This window comes from Lactuca saligna, chromosome 9, assembly GCF_052625555.1.
Source record: "Lactuca saligna cultivar CGN05327 chromosome 9, ASM5262555v1, whole genome shotgun sequence".
NCBI classification, from domain to species: domain Eukaryota; kingdom Viridiplantae; phylum Streptophyta; class Magnoliopsida; order Asterales; family Asteraceae; genus Lactuca; species Lactuca saligna.
The window spans coordinates 80175576-80179248 of NC_136425.1; the positions used below are offsets into that span (position 1 = coordinate 80175576).

Consider the following 3673-nt stretch of genomic DNA (forward strand, 5'->3'; position numbering starts at 1 on the left):
GGGTGAGAGGGAGCGACGGTGAGACGAGAAGATGAATCGAGCCCGCGGTGGATGTCAATCGATCGGTAGTAGTGATGGTCACGACTACGGAGAATGTCGGGATCGAATTTTATCCCAAAAATTTGAACCGATAATTAAATAATGACGATGGAATTCAAGCCAGATAGATAAACGAGGGGAAGATTAGTGGAGCGGTGGAAGATTAGTGGAAAGCATCCATTGGTGAAGAAGGAGGCAAGCCGATGACTATTCAAAATAAGCCACAGCATGAAATCCAATACCAGTCATCACAAGCCAAACCACAAAACCCACCGGCTCCAAACTGGGACTGTAGACAAGCCCCTTGAAATTTAATTATATGTATAATATAATACCATATCTATCCATATTTTAATTGTACTATTATATTTTGTACAACTCGCAAAACCTAATTTAGAAAATAAAGAGAAAAATGAAAAAAGGGGGGCCAAATTGATAATTTTATCACTTTGGTGTCAAAAAAACACATGTTCGTAATAACAAGGGTCTTTTCAAAGTGGATGAAATTTAGTTTGTCTTTTTAGTCGTCAAGAAATCGATTCAAGCGAAAAAACCTCTACGGCTTCTAACACCAGACTCCCTTGACTCGTCAGTAACTTCCCGGCCGGACACTTTTCTCCATATCTTAACGGCGGCATCTCGTTCTTAACCGGCGCGTAGTGACTCAGGCGTCTTTCCGCCTGTATCCATCCTTTTTTTGGCGCTGGCGACGTAAGATTGCATAGCTGAGGTAACATATATCTCTCCCTTTCTCCCACCCCGCTGATTCATCTTTCGATTATTTGTTCTGGTACAAATCTCTCTTTCTATTTTCGTGCAAGCTGTTGTATGATCAGAATCGTGGTTACTTGTGTCATTATCAGTTCAATTTGAATTAATTATCGCAATAAGCATGATAATATTAAGTCGAACAAGTTTGTGCACAATCACATCGATATGTTCGATATTAAGTAAATTGATCAAGCTAATTTCGTTTCTCTATTCCAAAATATATTTGCAATTCATGTACTGAATAAGATCTATTTGATAATTGTATCGATTATTGCAATACTTGTTCTAATAATGTTTGTGTGGATTTTTATTTAATTTTTTTGTATCAGCAAGAAGGAAATGGAAGAAGAATTGGTCATGGATATTGGAGATGATCAGTTAGAGAAGATGGAGGAAAGTAATGCTGCTAATGTGGATGATATTGGGCATAAAGTAGATGATTTGTTCTCCAGGGTTGAGAAGGTGAAACATGGATCTTTTCTTACTTGATCTACAAGCATTTTGAATGTAAAATTCACATCTACTTACATTTATGCTTAGTTTTTGTTGGTTGAATCCAATTATGGCGTTTATATGTATACCCTGTCCTCTTGGTGATTGAATTGAATGTTGTTTTCATCTAGCTTTATGCTTTCTTGTTGCAGCTTGAGCAAAGAGTAAATGAGGTTGAGCAATTCTACTTGAACTCAAGCAAAAAACAATCTAATCCTTCTCAAAAAACCTCATTTGTGAAGGATAAAGAAAAGGGAAAGCATATTCCTGGATTCAAGAAACACCAACAAGATTTAGCACGCAGAGAAGCAGTTGCTGCTAAGAGAATGCAAGAGATTATGCGACAATTTGGCTCAATTTTGCGTCAGGTTATATAATATAAAAAAATAATTTCAAGAATGCATTTTTCTTTCTGGATTGCAAATTTAATTAGTGTAAATTCCATAATCATATTATTACAGATAACACAACACAAGTGGGCCTGGCCATTTATGCAACCTGTAGATGTTGAAGGTCTTGGATTGCGTGACTATTATGAGGTAACACTAACACCCATATATATAAATAGGTTTATAATATTTAATTAAAATAATTGTTGCATTAGGTAATTGATAGGCCTATGGACTTCAGTACAATAAAAAACCTAATGGAGGCGAAAGATGGGACAGAATACAAACATGTTCGTGATATATGTTCAGATGTGAGGTTGGTTTTTCAGAATGCAATGAAATATAATGATGATAAAAGTGATGTTCATATGATGGCTAAAACATTGTTGGAGAAGTTTGAAGAGAAATGGCTTCAGTTTTTACCAAGAGTTACTGAAGAGGTAAATGTAATTATTACAGTTGCCAATGCTATTTCTTGCATTTTCTTATTTTCTTAATTTATTTATGTTATATGAGTAGGAAAAAAGGCGAGAAGAGGAGGAAGCAGAAGCATTGTTGAATCTGCAGCGTGCTCAGGAGACTGCTCATGCTAAAATAGCTAGAGAACTTTGTAATGAGGTAAAAAAGAGTTTTTACTTATTTGTGTAAAAGTTGCACTAACTGACATTTATTTTATGTCAGCTTTATGAAGCTGATATGTACTTGGAAGATCTCCGAGAGACTGTTGTTCAGAAATGCAGGTTTGTAGGGCTATTTTTGTCTTTTTCAGAAAAGAGAGATCAAGAGCGAGTCCTTGTCCTATCTTTTTGGGTTGGACAAAAAAAATACAACTTTTGTGCAGTTGATGTCGGTCACAGTCCCTGTTTAATGAATGTCAAACACAGTACAACCTGTTTGTCTGTCTGTGTCTGTTAGGTGTAACAAACATGTAGAAGGTAAAAAAATAAAATAAAATATATATTCAGGAAAATGTCGATTGAAGAGAAAAGAAACCTTGGGATAGCTATGACTCATTTGTGTCCTGAGGATCTTAGCAAGGCGCTTGATATTGTGGCTCGACATAATCCGGGTTTCAACTCAACAGCTCTAGAGGTTGATCTTGATATTGATTCTCAGGTAAATGAACCGTGTAAATGACCATTTTACCCTTTGCTCAAAAAAATAAACAACTTTGTGTTATATGATAAAACAGAGTGAATCGACTTTATGGAGGTTAAAGTATTTAGTAAAAGATGCTCTTCTAGAAGGTCACAAGAATGATGAGGCGAATGATGCCAAGTGTCATGTGGGCCCCACCCAACCAATAAACACTACAAGAACGATTGCTTCCAAAAGGAAGAAGGAAATATGTAATGCTCTTGCTAGGACTGCAAAGAAAAGGAACCAAAAACTCTCTTCTTAAAAATGGAACATTTCGGAATATGGATCGCAAGGGGGTTTGTGGAATACTAGGTAAGATGAGAACATGGATGACTTATTTGACGACTAGGCTTTGTCGGTGGAAGAACATGAGGTTGTTGACATTGACCACTTTGAAGGCAACTTTTTGTATGTAATGTATCATTATATCATATTATCATGTATGCATGGATGATGATGTTAAGTGTCATCTTTCTCATTTGGTTCTTGATTCATTCATCATCAAACTATGCATATGTTGTTTGGTTCTATATTAGTACAAACTGGATTGCTAATTATGATAGAAGAGTCGGATTTGAATTTATTTTTTTAGATAAAATACATGGAATACCTAATGATATTCATCAATTCACCAAATTCTATGAAGGTCCCAAACCCTAACACTTGTGTATGAATCTAATAGAAGTGCGGACTAGTAAGACAAGTATTTGATAAATAAGAACCAATATTATTTATCTGGTTTTCACAATGAAAAATGTTCTCACCAAGAGAACGAGTACAGTCTAAGAACTCACCAAGAACTCCAGATCAATCTCTATATAAATACTAATCTAAATCTAGGA

The 3673-nt window shown here is 35.6% G+C and overlaps 1 protein-coding gene across 1 annotated transcript; it reads left to right on the top strand.

Moving 5' to 3' along the window:
• Positions 1-576: 576 nt before the first annotated feature.
• On the top strand, positions 577-3325 carry GTE6 (general transcription factor group E6). Its single transcript, XM_078975934.1, has 9 exons — positions 577-769; positions 1140-1272; positions 1455-1670; positions 1764-1841; positions 1907-2131; positions 2211-2309; positions 2373-2431; positions 2657-2807; positions 2884-3325. Exons 2-9 carry the CDS (start codon positions 1150-1152, stop codon positions 3091-3093), a joined length of 1161 nt encoding a protein of 386 aa, XP_078832060.1. The 5' UTR covers positions 577-769; positions 1140-1149; the 3' UTR covers positions 3094-3325.
• The last annotated feature ends 348 nt before the right edge of the window (positions 3326-3673 follow it).

Bases quoted from the DNA above. Each gene is read 5' to 3' on its own strand.
- GTE6 (XM_078975934.1), top strand. From the start codon at position 1,150: ATGGAAGAAGAATTGGTCATGGATATTGGAGATGATCAGTTAGAGAAG. The intron at 1,842-1,906 runs GTAACACTAACA...TTGTTGCATTAG, and splicing joins GATTGCGTGACTATTATGAG to GTAATTGATAGGCCTATGGA. The intron at 2,132-2,210 runs GTAAATGTAATT...TTATATGAGTAG, and splicing joins TACCAAGAGTTACTGAAGAG to GAAAAAAGGCGAGAAGAGGA.